Source organism: Ranitomeya imitator, chromosome 10 (assembly GCF_032444005.1).
Source record: "Ranitomeya imitator isolate aRanImi1 chromosome 10, aRanImi1.pri, whole genome shotgun sequence".
NCBI lineage: Eukaryota > Metazoa > Chordata > Amphibia > Anura > Dendrobatidae > Ranitomeya > Ranitomeya imitator.
In genome coordinates this window covers 108,494,547-108,511,545 of record NC_091291.1, presented here as the reverse complement: position 1 = coordinate 108,511,545, position 16,999 = coordinate 108,494,547, and the positions used below count along the sequence as shown (strand labels likewise).

Genomic DNA, 16,999 nt, shown 5'->3' with positions numbered 1-16,999 from the left:
TGTGGGAAGCAAACGTCATAACTGCAGCCTAAGGAAGGACACACAACAATCTAATGTCTGTAGACACCACTAGAGGGAGCTCTGGAGAGCACTGCATACAGTGTATACACTGGCTCCCCCTAGTGGTGGCTGCACACAACCACAATGGTATCATTCAATTATATGTTAATAAAGGAGATACGGAGCTTTGTACATAAAAAAAAAAATCTCTTAAAACAGTGCAATAGTGGTCTAGCTTTAACACACAGTATCAACGTTAGATCAGGGGGGTCCAACCCTCTCCACCCATGGCTAATTAGCCATCTTAAAGAGAATCCGTCAGCACAGAATGACTGTTCAAACCAAGTACAGGCGCTCGATACACCAAACATTTACGTGGTCCTTTCCACCTACTTGTTTTCCATCTATCTCTGCCCTTCAGAGCTGTCAATCAAATAATAGGAGAGAGGAGATAGAAGGGAAAAAAAGCAGGTGGGAAGGTGCACTTTAATGTTTGGCCACACCAAGGGTGCACTGAGAACATGTGCTTGGTTTGAACAGTCGCTTTATGGGTCTGCGGTGCTATAGGAAAAGCCCCATCCCTTTCACGGTTTACTAGGCACAGTTCTGTACTTTAGGAGTGGCTGTGCCCAATACGGCCCAGTCCTATTCATTTCTATGGGAATAAGCTACTGTCAGATGCAACGTCAGGAGCAGCCACTGCTAAGGGGAGGCGCACACTATGCCTTTTCCAATGGGTGTTTTTCAGGAGGAATACACTTCAGGACACTTACTACACTTACTGGGCTCCTTGTTGTAGTTTCACTACAATCAGTGGTTTATCAGCAGGAGATTATCGCTTCAGGACTAGGTGTTGCATGCCTCCTAGTCCAACCCCGCCCCCAGCACTGATTAGCAGTTTTCTGTTAATATACAGTGTACAAAGAAAGCAGCCAATCAGTGATGTGGGCGGGGTTATACAGGGCGCAGCATTCTGAGTTCTGCTGATTCTGCAGTAGAGAAAACTGTATCACAGCTACTGCATTCAGTAAACTAAGTGATACATCACTGGAATCAGGATTTCTGCCCCTACATCATGGTGCTGTCAGATTACATAGCAAAAACCTACCGAGAGATTCCCTTTAATACTTCTAGTCCATTCTGTTTTTTTATTTTGCGAGTTGTACCCTGCATAGTCCTGTTATAAGTGTTTCATTCTATAAGGTATAATGGCGCTATATATACATGGTAATAATTCCGTGTATGATCCATTCTCAGATCCACTGAGTAGGCGAAGTGTTCACAGGACTAATGTCGCTGATGTACGCTCCCTACGGAGATGATCCGATGAGACATTCATTGATCTATGGCTTCCCTGTACCTCACCTCCATATAATCAGCGCTCTAAATCACAGCGTACAATGGCCGATACTGTGGACATAAAAAAAAGAGAAATACACAGAACAGATGACAGGCGCAGTCCTAGAAATATACGGCAGAGTCAAATATGTATCCCCTCGGTGCCGGCAGATCTGCGGTGAAGAAGGAGCTTCATCTTATAATTTCATCTTGTAAATTATAAGATTACAAAAGAGAGAAGAGGGGCCACGGCCCAGCGCGGGGACATGGCGGCCCTCCAGTGTGTGCTTTACATCACGTCTATCTGGTGAAGCAATCTGACAACTAGAACCCTGGCAGGGCCACATCACAGAGCCCACCAGCTGCCCGGAGAATGGGGGCTTTGTTACACAAATGGGCCAGGCTGGCACCATAATGAGATAAGGAGAGGTCAGCCATGTCAGGGCTGGAAAAGATTTACAAAATATAAACAAGATTAAATGCGTCAGGAAAGCTACAAGGTCTCCAGGGGCAAAGCGGATTATTAATCAAGGTTCATTATTCTGTATGGAGCATTATACAAGGTCCATTATTCTGTATGGAGCATTATACAAGGTCCATTATTCTGTATGGAGCATTATATGGGGTCCATTATTCTGTATGGAGCATTATACAAGGTCCATTATTCTGTATGGAGCATTATACAAGGTCCATTATTCTGTATGGAGCATTATATGGGGCCCATTATTCTGTATGGAGCATTATACAAGGTCCATTATTCTGTATGGAGCATTATACAGGGTCCATTATTCTGTATGGAGCATTATATGGGGCCCATTATTCTGTATGGAGCATTATACAAGGTCCATTATTCGGTATGGAGCATTATACAAGGTCCATTATTCTGTATGGAGCATTATACAAGGTCCATTATTCTGTATGGAGCATTATACGGGGTCCATTATTCTGTATGGAGCATTATATGGGGCCCATTATTCTGTATGGAGCATTATACAAGGTCCATTATTCTGTATGGAGCATTATACAAGGTCCATTATTCGGTATGGAGCATTATACAAGGTCCATTATTCTGTATGGAGCATTATACAAGGTCCATTATTCGGTATGGAGCATTATACAAGGTCCATTATTCTGTATGGAGCATTATACAAGGTCCATTATTCTGTATGGAGCATTATACGGGGTCCATTATTCTGTATGGAGCATTATACGGGGCCCAGTATTCTGTATGGAGCATTATACAAGGTCCATTATTCTGTATGGAGCATTATACAAGGTCCATTATTCTGTATGGAGCATTATACAAGGTCCATTATTCTGTATGGAGCATTATACAGGGTCCATTATTCTGTATGGAGCATTATACAAGGTCCATTATTCTGTATGGAGCATTATACTGGGTCCATTATTCTGTATGGAGCATTATACAAGGTCTATTATTCTGTATGGAGCATTATACGGGGTCCATTATTCTGTATGGAGCATTATACGGGGTCCATTATTCTGTATGGTGCATTATACAAGGTCCATTATTCTGTATGGAGCATTATACGAGGTCCATTATTCTGTATGGAGCATTATACAAGGTCCATTATTCTGTATGGAGCATTATACAAGGTCCATTATTCTGTATGGAGCATTATACGGGGTCCATTATTCTGTATGGAGCATTATACGGGGTCCATTATTCTGTATGGAGCATTATACGGGGTCCATTATTCTGTATGGAGCATTATACAAGGTACATTATTCTGTATGGAGAATTATACAAGGTCCATTATTCTGTATGGTGTATTATATGAGGTCCATTAATCTGTATGGAGCATTATATGAGGTCCATTATTCTGTATGGAGCATTATATGAGGTCCATTATTCTGTATGGAGCATTATATGGGATCCATTATTCTGTATGGAGCATTATATGGGGCCATTATAGTGTATGGAGCATTATACGGGGTCCATTATTCTGTATGGAGCATTATATGAGGTCCATTATTCTTTATGGAGCATTATATGAGGTCAATTATTCTGTATGGAGCGTTATATGGGGCTATTATTCTGTATGGAGCATTATATGGGCTCCATTATTCTGTATGGAGCATTATACAGGGTCCATTATTCTGTATGGAGCATTATACAGGGTCCATTATTCTGTATGGAGCATTATGCAGGGTCCATTATTCTGTATGGAGCATTATACAGGGTCCATTATTCTGTATGGAGCATTATATGGGGCCCATTATTCTGTATGGAGCATTATACAGGGTCCATTATTCTGTATGGAGCATTATACAGGGTCCATTATTCTGTATGGAGCATTATATAGTGTCCATTATTCTGTATGGAGCATTATATAGTGTCCATTATTCTGCATGGAGCATTATATGGGGCCATTATTCTGCATGGAGCATTATATGTGTCCATTATTCTGTATGGAGCATTATATAGTGTCCATTATTCTGCATGGAGCATTATATGGGGCCATTATTCTGTATGGAGCATTATATGGGCTCCATTATTCTGTATGGAGCATTATATGGGGCCATTATTCTGTATGGAGCATTATATAGTGTCCATAATTCTGTATGCAGCACTATATAGGGCTTATTATACTGGGGATACAGAGGTCCAATTGTCCCCTGGGCTACCAATGCTGAAATGAAGCACCGACCATCAATTTACCATATTATTGGAATGACACTCTTTAGGAGCACAGTGCCAGTTACTGCATCAAATCCTTTGCGCATCTGTCAGCAGAATACAGGCTGCAAATGGTGGCTGTTGTAAAACAACATGTGCCTGCTGATGGGAAATGGAAGCAACATTTCAATTTCTATGGGCTACTTATATAGAACAGAATTCAGAAACCTCTAATATGGAAGAGGAAATGAACCGAGTTATCCCTTATCCCAGACCGGTGAGAACGTGCTGAAGATCCCACCACTGGTAGCCCTCCTCAATCCTGATAACTGTGAATGGAGCGCCCTGTTTGAATAGAGCAATGGCGGAGCTCGTGCACCACCGCTCTACTCATTGTCTATAGGACTGACATGGCAGAAAGCTGCCCTCTGCCATCTCCAGCAGTCCCATAGTCAACACATGGAGAGGTGGTGCTCCATTCATTGCTCTATTCAAAGAGGGCACTCCAGAGCCACATTATCAATATCAATCACAGGTTGGATAGGATAAGAAAAAACAAGGCATTAAAAAAATCAGCACCACAAGTGTTCATGGGTTGTATCTGATGCTGCAGCATCAAACAGAATGAGGCTGAGCTTTAAAGGTCTTTTATAAGGAAAAATGACTTTTATATGAATCAGTGGTTATCTTTAGTTATTAAAATCATACTTTATCCCTTTATTAATCTTCATACCTCCTAACATGCAGTTTGCACCATGGTCCAAGGTTCAGATTTTACTCTTGTAGGAGTGTCCCTCTCTGTAATATAGGTTGAGCTCTGTGTGTATCCAGGATGCTGCTTTCTTCGCTTCCTTTCATATATTAGCACAGCTTCTATCCTGAAACTATTTCCTCTTCAGGTGCTTTCCTCCTTTTCTACAGCCTATTTTCTCTGTCCTCACTGAGACTTTACATAATTTTTCCCCTCTTCACTGCAGATATTTGTACAATCCCATAAGGAGAGAAGAAAGGATTGTAGTAGTGAGAGCCATCACGTGCAAAAGAAGGAACTCAGCTTTGCAAAAGCATCGGGTTAGATAGGAGTACTGATGGACCCTCTGAAGAGGAAAAATGCAGAAAAATTATAGCTTTACAAGTAGGTAAAAAAAGCCACGCCTGCGTAATGCTTGACTAGGCAGGAAGTTCTGTTGACTTTAATAGAGAGGGGCTAGTGCATGCTTTTTGGAGCTTTTTCGAGCAGATAAAGCAGAAATATAAAAAAATAAGTTTTTGCTGACAACTGTGAAATAAAATTCCCAAATCATTTCAGTCTTAAACTAATGCACCCCCCTATCCTACAGCAAATGACAAAGTTGGTGGAACGGTTCACATGTAAAGCGCCATGGAATAAATGGCGCTATAAAAATGTATAATAATAATAATAATAGGGCTGCAAAAGGATTCTTCCTCTTGGTCATGACCTAAAAAATAAAGCTTCTCCGGCCTGACAAACAATGACTACCGGTGGTCTCCAGGGGGAGGAATTAGAGGATGTCACCAGCCAAGAACCTTTACTTGGAGCTTACACAACAGACATCGGTCAAGTCTTTGAGATTATAATGGCACGCTGCTTATCCCAAGGACTGTAAGGCTATGTGCACACGCTGCGGATTTTGCTGCGGATCTGCAGCGGTTTCCCATGAGTTTACAGTACCATGTTAACCTATGGGAAACGAAATCCGCAGTGCACATGCTGCGGAAAAAACTGCACGGAAACGCAGCGGCTTATATTACGCAGCATGTCAATTCTTTGTGCGGATTCCGCTGCGGTTTTACACCTGCTCCAATAGAAAACTGCAGGTGTAAAGCCGCAGCGGAATCCGCAGTAGAAACCGCGATAAATCCGCAGGGAAAAAACCGCTGCGGTTTTTCAAAATCCGCTGCGGAAAAATCCGCAGTCCTCCAGAATAAGTGTGCACATAACCTAAAGGTAAAAATTCTACCTTTCTATAGCTGGCCATACACAATAGATTTAAGCTGGTTGACCATGCCAATTTTACTGGGACCAGTTGATCATCTAATGTCTGTGGAGGATCTCTCCTAATGGCGGATGGGTTTTTAACATGACCCATCCCATTGTTCTTCGCCGTCGCTACAAGTGTCCATCAGAGGCTTACTGTCCTCTCCCCATATAGCCCGATTACAGTCAATGAGTAGAGGGAAATCGATTTGCCAAAAATGCAAGTATTACATGGCAGAGGATTTTGCGGTGACCAGGAGGATATGTCCAGGAAGAACAATCAGTCCATGTTCTCATGAGCTGCGACACCTCAGATCAGCAGGTCCCCGGTGGCTTCTCATTGCCAGCTTCCCTACAGTGATGGGTCTCTGTCCTGCTTTGGCAGAGGTTTTATATTACAATTAAAACTGAAAAATATGTCTTCCCTCCTCCTCCCTCACTGTCTTGTGTTTGGCTGTAGGACAACCAGCTGCAGCAGAAGCCTCCCTGCCTCCAGTAGGACGAAATATACCGCAGCTCCTCCGACTTGTACAAGGAGCAAAGTTTCTTCAGCCTCCAACCCAAGATGGAAGTGATGGACTGACTATTTCAGGATCATGCAGAAAATGCTGCCGGCAAACAATCAATGAGGGCGACAACATTTCTTGCTTTATTTAAACATTAATTTCTAGGTGGAGTGCTCCTTTAAGTTGAATAATGAAGTCATGGTGGCACAGTTATTACCAGATTGCACTTACCTTAGTGCCATAGATTTGGGTCTTCCGTGCACCAAGGTCACTTGAGAAAGCTATCATGGTGAATGCAGCTGTCTGTCCGCCTTCAAACTCCATGTTCACAACCTATTTTGGATGAACGCCATAATTCTTTTTACTAGACTGAAGTTGTAGAGTTTATACACTTCTCTATGAGACTTATTAGTCACTTGTAATAGAATCATCTATTGTATTATTATGCATATTGTTAGACTAATACACATTAGACGGCTGTCGGCTAAAAGATCGTTCAGCTGACGACCATCCCAGCCACCTTCTCCCGTACACAGGAGCGCCCGTCCGGCCAAGTTCTCCTGTGTTCTCTATGACAAACCCATCAACTGACATCTCGGCTGGCGGCTTATCTCAGAAAGAACAATGCGATCAGTAGTCCGAAATCAGACATGCCTCATCAACACCTCTCCCGATCATCATTCAGCCAACGCCCCCATACCCATTAGACTGTCGGCCAAACCTGTCAATTATGGGCGGCATCTACCATAATCTAGCTGTATGTATAAGGCCTAAAGGTCCCCATATTCATAGGACTGTGGGCCAAACCTGTCGATATTGGTGGGTTCTACCATAATCCAGCCGTATGTGTAAGGCCTAAAGGCCACCATACACATTAGACTGTTGGCCAAACCTGTCGATATCGGTGGGTTCTACCATAATCCGGCCATATGTATACAGCCTAAAGGCCTCCATACAGATTAGACTGTTGGCCAAACCTGTCGACTTCGGCGGGTTCTACCATAATCCGGCCATATGTATAAGGCCTAAAGGCCACCATACACATTAGACTGTTGGCCAAACCTTTCGATATTGGTGGGTTCTACCATAATCCGGCCATATGTATACTGTATAAAGGCCACCATAAACAATAGCCTGTTGGCCAAACCTGTTAATATTGGCAGGTTCTACAATAATCTGGCCATATGTATACAGCCTAAAGGCCTCCATACACATTAGACTGTTGGCCAAACCTGTCGACATCGGTGGGTTCTACCATAATTCGGCCATATGTATAAGGCCTAAAGGCTTCCATACACATTAGACTGTTGGCCAAACCTGTCGATATCGGCAGGATCTACCATAATCCGGCCATATGTATAAAGCCTAAAGGCCTCCATACACATTAGACTATCATGGACCGAACCCACCAATATTGAAGAGTTCGGCCAATAGTTTAATGTGTACAATGGACCTCAACTCTTGCCTGAAAGGTGATATTGGTGAGATAAGGATTCGACATGGCTAATTTTGAACTGTTGATCCTTTTGGTCTCTTAGAGATAAGCCGATGCCAAAAATGTGGAAGTGGCTCTCTCATAGAGAACAAAGGATAGCAAGCGCTCTAGTGTACAGTTGAGCGAGACAGCTCCAGGCCCTAAGGATGGTTCAGCCAACAGCTTTCTAATGTGTATGGGACCTTAAAAGGAACCTGACAGCTAATACACGCTACCCGATCCATAGGCAGCGGGCAGAAAGAAGCCACCAGGAACCCGCCTGTCCAACTAGTCTGCAAGCTCTTAAAGTAGGTTTTTCTCTGAAACGCGTCAGCTCTTCAGTCAAACATACATGGCAGAAATCAGTGCCTGATACATGCTGCCCGCGGATGGAGCAGCATATATCAGCTGTCAGGTTCCCTTTAATTCTGTTTTCCACATTTCCCGTTATCCCTTTATTTACCTGGTTGCTGACGACATCATTGTCACATTCGTAGACACATCTTCCGTAAGGGCCGGTTTTTAAAGCGTCAGTCAGCGATTCAATATCGTGGACCCCATTGCTACATACAACAGACATGGGCCAGCCAAAGTTTCCCTAAGAACCAAAACAAATGCATAATAAAAAAATATTAATAATAGTAAAAAAATGTAAAAAAAAAAGGGAAAAAAATCTGGTAATCGATATAGGAAGTTGGTTTATCGGTCTAGTCTGCAGATTGTATGTAAAGGTATCATTTGTAGTCACAGCGTAAACTTGCAGACCTATGTAAAAAAAAAAGACAAATCCCTCAAATCTCAACTTATTACAACAAGCATGAACGCTCATTACATCACATCCCTCACATCTGCAGTGAGCCGGGCTTTACTGCGGCTCCGACACTCTATTCTTTGGAAAGGACCATAAGGAAAGTTAGAAACAGTAAAATGAACATATAATATGTCATTAAAGGGTGATCAAACAATTTAAAAAAATGGCTGTTTTTTTCTCAAACAGCGCCACACCTGTCCACGAGCTGGGTGGAGTATTGCAACTTTTCCTTTCAAGTGAATGGGGCTCTGAGCCATGGACAGGTGTGGCGCTGTTTTTGGATGAATGCTGACTGCTTTCTATAAAGCCTCATGCAAATCTCAGAAGCGCGGTCCGGATGCACAGACTGATCGCCGGCCTCCTGACCCGAACATGACAGCCCAATAGGCATATATGAGGCAGGTGGGTTCTGGTCGGGAGCCCGGGGCCGGGCCGTGCATCGCCCCTCATACTCAGACTGTGCCTCACACAGGTCTGAATGAGGCTTAATATCGGACCACCCATTTACCACCAGCGAGCAGGACTGGATTTATGGATCCAATCTATGGGACATATGGGAAAGGAAGTTATGTATTTAAGAGGATTCTTGTAAGAACAAAACATCATCAGGAAATATAAAGAAAAATAACATTATACAGGAAAAACTAACTTCCCAACATTCTATGGGTCCAACTGCTAGGATGTCTGATGTCAAACTGACTGACTGTTTCCAGTGACATCCAGCAGAATTATAAGTGCAGCTCTGGATCAGGATCGGTACAAAATAAGCAATGCAATGTATGTACAGAGTGACTCCACCAGCAGAATAGTGAGTGCAGCTCTGCAGTATAATACAGGATGTAACTCAGGATCAGTAATGTAATGTATGTACAGAGTGACTCCACCAACAGAATAGTGAGTGCAGCTCTGGAGTATAATACAGGATCTAACTCAGGAGCAGTAATGTAATGTATGTACACAGTGACTGCACCAGCAGAATAGTGAGTGCAGCTCTGGAGTATAATACAGGGTGTAACTCAGGATCAGTAATGTAATATGTGTACACAGTGACTGCACCAACAGAATAGTGACTGCAGCTCTGGAGTATAATACAGGATGTAACTCAGGATCAGTAATGTAATGTATGTACACAGTGACTGCACCAGCAGAATAGTGAGTGCAGCTCTGGAGTATAATACAGGGTGTAACTCAGGATCAGTAATGTAATGTATGTACACAGTGACTGCACCAGCAGAATAGTGAGTGCAGCTCTGGGGTATAATACAGGATGTAACTCAGGATCAGTAATGTAATGTATGTACACAGTGACTGCACCAGCAGAATAGTGAGTGCAGCTCTGGGGTATAATACAGGATGTAACTCAGGATCAGTAATGTAATGTATGTACACAGTGACTCCACCAACAGAATAGTGAGTGCAGCTCTGGGGTATAATAGAGGATGTAACTCAGGATCAGTAATGTAATGTATGTACACAGTGACTGCACCAGCAGAATAGTGAGTGCAGCTCTGGAGTATAATACAGGATGTAACTCAGGATCAGTAATGTAATGTATGTACACAGTGACTCCACCAACAGAATAGTGAGTGCAGCTCTGGGGTATAATACAGGATGTAACTCAGGATCAGTAATGTAATGTATGTACACAGTGACTGCACCAGCAGAATAGTGAGTGCAGCTCTGGAGTATAATAAAGGATGTAACTCAGGATCAGTAATGTAATGTATGTACACAGTGACTGCACCAGCAGAATAGTGAGTGCAGCTCTGGGGTATAATACAAGATGTAACTCAGGATCAGTAATGTAATGTATGTACACAGTGACTGCACCAGCAGAATAGTGAGTGCAGCTCTGGAGTATAATAAAGGATGTAACTCAGGATCAGTAATGTAACGTATGTACACAGTGACTGCACCAGCAGAATAGTGAGTGCAGCTCTGGAGTATAATAAAGGATGTAACTCAGGATCAGTAATGTAATGTATGTACACAGTGACTGCACCAGCAGAATAGTGAGTGCAGCTCTGGGGTATAATACAAGATGTAACTCAGGATCAGTAATGTAATGTATGTACACAGTGATTGCACCAGCAGAATAGTGAGTGCAGCTCTGGGGTATAATATAGGATGTAACTGCATGACCGCTGCATGACCAGCTCTACCCTCACCTACTGTATTCTCACCCATCCCTTGTAGATTGTGAGCCTTCGCGGGCAGGGTCCTCTCTCCTCCTGTACCAGTTATGACTTGTATTGTTTAAGATTATTGTACTTGTTTTTATTATGTATACCCCTCCTCACATGTAAAGCGCCATGGAATAAATGGCGCTATAATAATAAATAATAATAATAACTCAGGATCAGTACAGGATCAGTAATGTAATGTATGTACACGGTGACTGCACCAGCAGAATAGTGAGTGCAGCTCTGGGGTATAATACAGGATGTAACTCAGGATCAGTAATGTAATGTATGTACACAGTGACTGCACCAGCAGAATAGTGAGTGCAGCTCTGGAGTATAATTCATGATGTGGCTATATAAGTATCTGCATATGCTCTATACTTTTTCTGTAGAAACAGCACCCCTCTTGTGTAAAGGTTACGTCTGGTATTGAAGTTCTGAAGTGAATAACGCAAAGCTGTAATAGCAGTCACAGCCCATCAATAGGATAGGAGGGGCATTATACAATGTAGGCATTTCCCTGCACGACACCTATCCTTCCCCAAAACCTGAAAATGAGGAGGAGCAGCTTCTTTATAACATCCATGTGCTACCAGGGGATAGCTATTAGCCCCACTTGATGGCAGTACGTTCTTCTCACAGCTCATCGTGTACCGCCATCATATGGACATACGACTGTGCAATATTCACAGCAGATCCACGAGCGGAGGTAACGGGATTGGTGCAGTGAGCACAATTATCTACGTTTCTTCCCGTCTGAACAGATGTCAGATTTCCCCATCTACAAAGAGAGAATGAAATAAAGGGAGGCGCAGTCCGCAGAGCAGATGTATTGTACGTGTCCTGCGCCGGCTCCTGGCAGACGGCACCGGCCTTTTGTATCTGGTCATACAAGACCCTCTCTCTTTTTTTTTTTTGCTTCCACATTCACTTGTGCTGGTTTCTGCCTACTAGACGTATGCTGGAAGTTTGGCATGGCTGTAAGGAGCAGATGGCAATCTTCTAAGCAGCCGCCTATGAACAATGGATTACTTAATAGCCGGCACTTAAATATTGTCCCCGGCACAGACTCTGCTCCTCGGGGCCCCACCATGGCAGATGTAGGTTACGTGAGGTTACACTTGCCGCTACCATCTTCCTTTCCTACATTTCTAGTAGGTGATAAATGTTTGGATGATCACACAGCGGGGATCAATCTGACAAAATGGACACCTGATGAATGAGGAAAGTTATAGATGTTCACCTAATGAGAATGATTGGCTCTTTTTTGTCTTGAGATGCACAATTCCTTTCATCCGACATCACTGGGACCTGATATCAGATTATCAAGCTTTCTGGATTATCAGCTAGTTACACAGAAAGTGCGTGCACTCACGTGTAAAGGCCCCGTCACACTAGACGATATCGCTAGCGATCCGTGACGTTGCAGCGTCCTCTCTAGCGATATCGTCCAGTGTGACAGGCAGCAGCGATCAGGCCCCTGCTGTGCTGTCGCTGGTCGGGGAAGAAAGTCCAGAACTTTGTTTCGTCGCTGGACTCCCCGCAGACATCGCTGAATCGGCGTGTGTGACACCGATCCAGCGATGTCTTCACTGGTAACCAGGGTAAACATCGGGTTACTAAGCGCAGGGCCGCGCTTAGTAACCCGATGTTTACCCTGGTTACCATCCTAAAAGTAAAAAAAACAAACAGTACATACTTACCTACAGCCGTCTGTCCTCCAGCGCTGTGCTCTGCACTCCTCCTGCACTGACTGTGAGCGTCGGTCAGCCGGAAAGCAGAGCAGTGACGTCACCGCTCTGCTTTCCGGCCGCTGTGCTCACACAGACAGCACAGGAGGAGTGCAGAGCACAGCGCTGGAGGACAGACAGCTGTAGGTAAGTATGTACTGTTTGTTTTTTTTACTTTTAGGATGGTAACCAGGGTAAACATCGGGTTACTAAGCGCGGCCCTGCGCTTAGTTACCCGATGTTTACCCTGGTTACCGGCATCGTTGGTCGCTGGAGAGCGGTCTGTGTGACAGCTCTCCAGCGACCAAACAGCAACGCTGCAGCGATCCGGATTGTTGTCGGTATCGCTGCAGCGTCGCTTAGTGTGACGGTACCTTAAGAGTGACCCTTGGTCCCAACAACCATGTTTCGTTCCATCGACCATTTTTCCTTCCATGTGCACAACAGACCACACATAGACGGCCCACAGACTAATTGTGGAGGTCCCACAACTATGAAGTGTTCCCGCTCTGAAATTCCACACTAGAATTTCACACCTTCTGGATTATCAAATAATGGGGTCACATTTATGTACTCAAAATGTTTTAGTCTGGAATTAGATCACCAGATAGTCTAATAGGCATGACAAATCAATTAGGAAACTCCTCAAATTGTTAAAAAAAAAAATAGCAATCTTGCAATTTTCACACTGGCCACTGGGGCTTTTTTAGTCTCCTACTTCCATTCCTTTCAGGAAGAGTTTTCAGCAGTTTCGTTATCATCAGAGGCAGGGTTACAATGATAAGTGACACCTCTATACACAGCTTGTTACACAGGATGCACCAATCACAACAGTCGTTGTCACAGCTGACCTGCTCCCCCTCCCTTCTCAATGACCTTTTCACATACTCATTAGATGCCTCAATCCAAAATATTGAGTTAGACTGTTCATTGTGGCTAATGTACATGTGCATCTCCTAAAATAACAGGAAGTACGAGTCTAAAAAAAGCAGCATACCATTGGTGCAACCAGGGGCCCAAGAGGTAAGGGGGCCACTACCACCTCCAAAGCAGGTGAAATTGTGCATTATGATGAGATATTGGCCTGCAAATGGCGAATATATTGTTCTTGCACAGGGGTCTTATGCTGTCTGTGTCCACTACTGCTACAGTGTATATGTAATATACAGGTAGACTAAGGTTATACGGTAGGATACATGGCTGAGAAGTACTCACCTGGGCAGCTTTATTCAGATACACTTTCTGGGCTGAATAGGGGCAAGTTTCTTCCACGGCACAGTCTAAGCAGCGGCTGCTGGCGCCCTCGGGCTACATAGAAAATATTACGCAGTACAAATAAACATCATTTGTGATTCCTATGTATTAACTATAAACTGTCCTGGAGAAGGATGTTATCAATACAACGGATGGCAAGAAGAACAAACAAATCAACTTTGCAAGAAATCAAACCAGACATGACACTAGAAGCAAGGATCTTGGACGCTTCATATAAAGAAGGCAATCACTGTAGAAGGACATCATGGTCGGAAGAATAGAAGGAACAAGGAGAAGGGGAAGACCAGGAACCTGATGGAGAAGACCCTGGTGGACCTATGTAGGTTGCACAAGATCAATCTTCCTACAGATCTTTCATCCATCAAGTCGCCATGGCTCGAGATTGAAAAATTAAAAAAATATATAAACGGCGTGCAATGAATAATTGCAAGACTTGAAAGGATCAGATCTTCGAAGTGACGGAGACAGACTCAGAAGACAGCGGGTAAGAGGCGTTTATGGTCAAGCATTCGCCATTCAGAGCCTATGGCACGATCATAAACAGCCAAGAGCAAGGCTCGGCTCAGTGTCATAGGCTTCGAATGGAGAACCAGGCCACAAGTCCAAGCATTGCTTCATTCTAACCCTTTCTATCATGGTCCTGTGCCGAAACAATAAGGCCCGCTTAGTCCCTCTTGGTGTCATACTAGTACTAGTATATGTCCTCCATCTGCTGGATAGGTGATAAAACAAGCTGGAATACCCCTTTCACCCAAATTATTATACTTCTTGATTTAAACCTACCTTGTTTTCTTTCGTAAAATGGGAGAGAGTTCCAAAAGACGACACCTTCACACATCTGTAAGGAAGGAAAGGGTTGTTTTTTTATTAGTTTCACTAAACAGAAGTTATTGGTGAGCTAGGATAAGTCCCATAACTGGTCCCGGGCGAAGAGGTTAAAAGGCTTGTACTTAGTTTTCAGGTTGTCACCTACCATACCATTGGTAACAACATGAGGGTCCAACTGATGACACCCCCACTGATCATAAGCGATGTTGTCAGTAAAGCCTCATCTAAATGGAGCGAAGGTGGAGAATCTGCACCGTTTGTTACTGATAGAATCCCTTCTAGCCATAACTCATACCCTGTGTCATGTCTACTCCATGGACTAATGGAGCAGAGAAGGACACGGAGATTGATGGAAGATATATCGATATACATTTCATAATCTTTATATAATATAGATAAGATGATGCAATACCTTCTATCTCCCATCCAGTAACATATGAGATCAATGTCATGGCAGGACTTTGCTAGAAGAGAAAACGTACTCTCTTCTTCATTCCTCCAGTTCCCTCGAACGAACGAATGAGCAAAATGCCAGTATCCAACCTACACACGTCAAGCACAAAAAAAAACAAAATAAACGTATACAAACGATAGACAACACAGGCCTAGCATTTCTTACAAAGCACAGGTGTAAAGTTTCCCTACAATCCAAGATCATCAAATGTCCCTGATTACACATACATTTCCAACAGCCAGCACAGAAAGTTTTTCCCTAAAGTGTGTGTAAAGTTGGCCATTGACATGATGTGGAACCTTCCAACCATGCACGAAGCTAATAGGAAGACATATGAGATCACAGAAAAAAAGATTAGATCGATTCAGTACATGAGCAGCAGCAATCTTGTGCATGAGTAGTGTCATCTGAAATTGCATGGTCTGCCAAATTAGGGCAGGAGCTGCAATATCATAAACAACCTTAGACAAGAGGGGCGCTACTACTCAGGAAATGGAACGTTAAACAACTTTCTAAATGGTCTTCATTTAAAAATCTCTCTACCATTTTGTCTATAAGTCTTTTATGTTACAAATCAATCAATGCTCTTATTTTGTTCTGATGGCTGTTTCTGCTCTCAGTGTGAAACATAGCAGCGAAGAAGGGGAAGGAGTTGTACACAGATCTGCAGTGGAGAGAGGAGAAAGCATGTGCTGTCTCAGGTAGGGAAAAAACCCCAGATTATAGCAAAGAAGGGAAATACATGAAGAGGAAATAAGTGCAGGATAGAAGCTGTGCTGATAGGTGCTAATAAACTAATCAGCACCCCAGATACTCACAAAGATCACATCCAGCCTATATTACAGGGAGGGATACTCCCAGAAGAGAAAAATCTGAAACTTGGAGAAAACTAACAACTACGTATCAGAGGTCTGAGAATGAATGCAGGAATGAAGACTGGAGACTGAAATTTGACTGAAGATGATCAAAAACGTGAAAACTATTCGAGGCCCCATTTTGCGTAGGCTGGGGTTAGCCAAAAAGCATAAATTGGAACTGTGGGGTGGGGAAGAAAACTGAGAATAGGAATAGAACCTTTGTGGTGAATTCACGTTTCATTCATCTATATGGATTTGCTTTGATGGCAAGCAAATGGAAGGAACAGTAGTTGTTGCTTCTACACATAATGACTGCTGCAAATGTCCTTTATTATTTCCTTTTAATTAGATAAAGCTTTCATGTCAACGGTGAAATACTCACAGGCTCCATGTGTTGAATATGTACGACGTCTCCGATAGCACCTGAATCTAATAACTCCTAAAAATAGGGATAAAAAGGAGGATTAATGAGGTCTACAGAGATGCGACCAACAATCAGCGCTTCTAGATTATCTTTTATAATGAGAACGTGTCACCTTGGAGACGAATCGGGATGTGAAATCCTCTATCTAAATATTATTCTCCTAAATCGCTATACTGGAATATGTCGCCTTATCAGCCCGCAGTACATATGGTACTACGGCACAAAAAATAGGTCCTTTATTAGCCAAAAAAAGCAGTTCTGTACTAAGCATTTATCTCCCACATTGAGACAATCATACGGATTTGTAATATATGTAAAAGAGAAATATGGTAAAATATTGTTCACTCTGAAACCAAAAACATAACTGTCTCCATGGTGACAGACTACAAGCAAACCTTCTGTAGTCTGATCCTGCAGTTACACTTTTTAATGTCCATTAGTAGGCTAGTTAAGCCGGTCATACACATCAGATGACTGTC

At 43.0% G+C, this 16,999-nt stretch overlaps 1 protein-coding gene across 2 annotated transcripts in view; it reads right to left on the bottom strand.

Moving 5' to 3' along the window:
* LOC138651819 (putative oxidoreductase YteT) overlaps nucleotides 1-16,999 on the bottom strand; it is a 242,781-nt gene that overhangs the window by 132,074 nt on the left and 93,708 nt on the right. For both annotated transcript variants that reach the window (XM_069742341.1, XM_069742340.1), the window contains exons 10-15: nucleotides 16,479-16,535; nucleotides 15,198-15,328; nucleotides 14,741-14,795; nucleotides 13,898-13,990; nucleotides 8,422-8,556; nucleotides 6,716-6,817 (exon numbers count right to left, since the gene is read on the bottom strand). In XM_069742341.1, coding sequence (XP_069598442.1) covers nucleotides 6,716-6,817; nucleotides 8,422-8,556; nucleotides 13,898-13,990; nucleotides 14,741-14,795; nucleotides 15,198-15,328; nucleotides 16,479-16,535 — 573 coding nt within the window. The remainder of the gene's footprint in view (nucleotides 1-6,715; nucleotides 6,818-8,421; nucleotides 8,557-13,897; nucleotides 13,991-14,740; nucleotides 14,796-15,197; nucleotides 15,329-16,478; nucleotides 16,536-16,999) is intronic.